The 796-nt window shown below is 40.1% G+C and overlaps 1 protein-coding gene across 1 annotated transcript in view; it reads left to right on the top strand.

Annotated features, from left to right (window-relative positions):
• Positions 1–195: 195 nt before the first annotated feature.
• The window catches only part of LOC113470995 (intersectin-1), a gene marked incomplete at its 5' end in the record, with an annotated part of 13737 nt that continues 13136 nt past the window's right edge, over positions 196–796 (top strand). Inside the window, one exon of the mRNA XM_026829821.1 lies at positions 196–318. Within this exon, the coding sequence (XP_026685622.1) occupies positions 196–318 (123 nt within the window). The remainder of the gene's footprint in view (positions 319–796) is intronic.

Genomic DNA, 796 nt, shown 5'->3' with positions numbered 1-796 from the left:
GCGGGGCCGATTTTGTGCTTTGCACGTTTCAGAGTCCAATAGATTCCCTCTCCCCATTTTTTAAGAAGCCATAGCAGATTTTTATGTAATCGAAAACGATTTTTTTTTGTCTATGGTGGGCAATGCACCCTGGGGTCGTAACCACGAGATAACTGTCCCCTCAACTATCCGTGCCTCCAAATTATTGTTTTCCAGATTGGAGCAGGAAGCGAAGAGACAGGCTGAGTTGGAGCAACAACTTCTCAAGCAAAGGGAAATAGAGCAGGCGAAAGAAGAAGAGAGAAAGCGAGCCCAGGAACAGAGAGAGGCTGCTAGGCGGTGAGTTTTAGAGGAAGCATTGGGGACTTCTTTTTCTTTCCCCTCAGATTTAACTTGTAGTTTTAGGGGTAGCATTGGGACCTCTTTTTGTTTCCCCTCCAGATTTAACTTGTAGCTCAGTGAGCTGTGGAACTCCGAATAGGGGTACCCACAGGATCCTTGATGGTCTCATGAGGATCAAAAGCTATTTAGTTAGGTGTTTTTTCTACATTCATTCAGGTCTAATATTAATTTCTTGAAAGAACTACATTAGATAGTTTGACCAATAATTCTAGGGACTTTTTTTTACTTTCCTACTGTATTTCTTTCCTATTTCAAACAATTTTTTGTCCTACTTGAAATATGTATATAAAATGAAAAGGAAGTCTAAAAATCTCAAAAAAATTGGTGGTTCTGTGCTACAGTGTGTTGAAAGTTTGATTTATGTTACTATTTAACAATTTCCAGAGAAATGGAGAGACAGCGCCAGCGTTGAATG

Source organism: Diaphorina citri, unplaced genomic scaffold (genome assembly GCF_000475195.1).
Source record: "Diaphorina citri unplaced genomic scaffold, Diaci psyllid genome assembly version 1.1 scaffold1997, whole genome shotgun sequence".
NCBI lineage: Eukaryota > Metazoa > Arthropoda > Insecta > Hemiptera > Psyllidae > Diaphorina > Diaphorina citri.
This window is presented reverse-complemented; position numbering and strand designations above follow the sequence as displayed.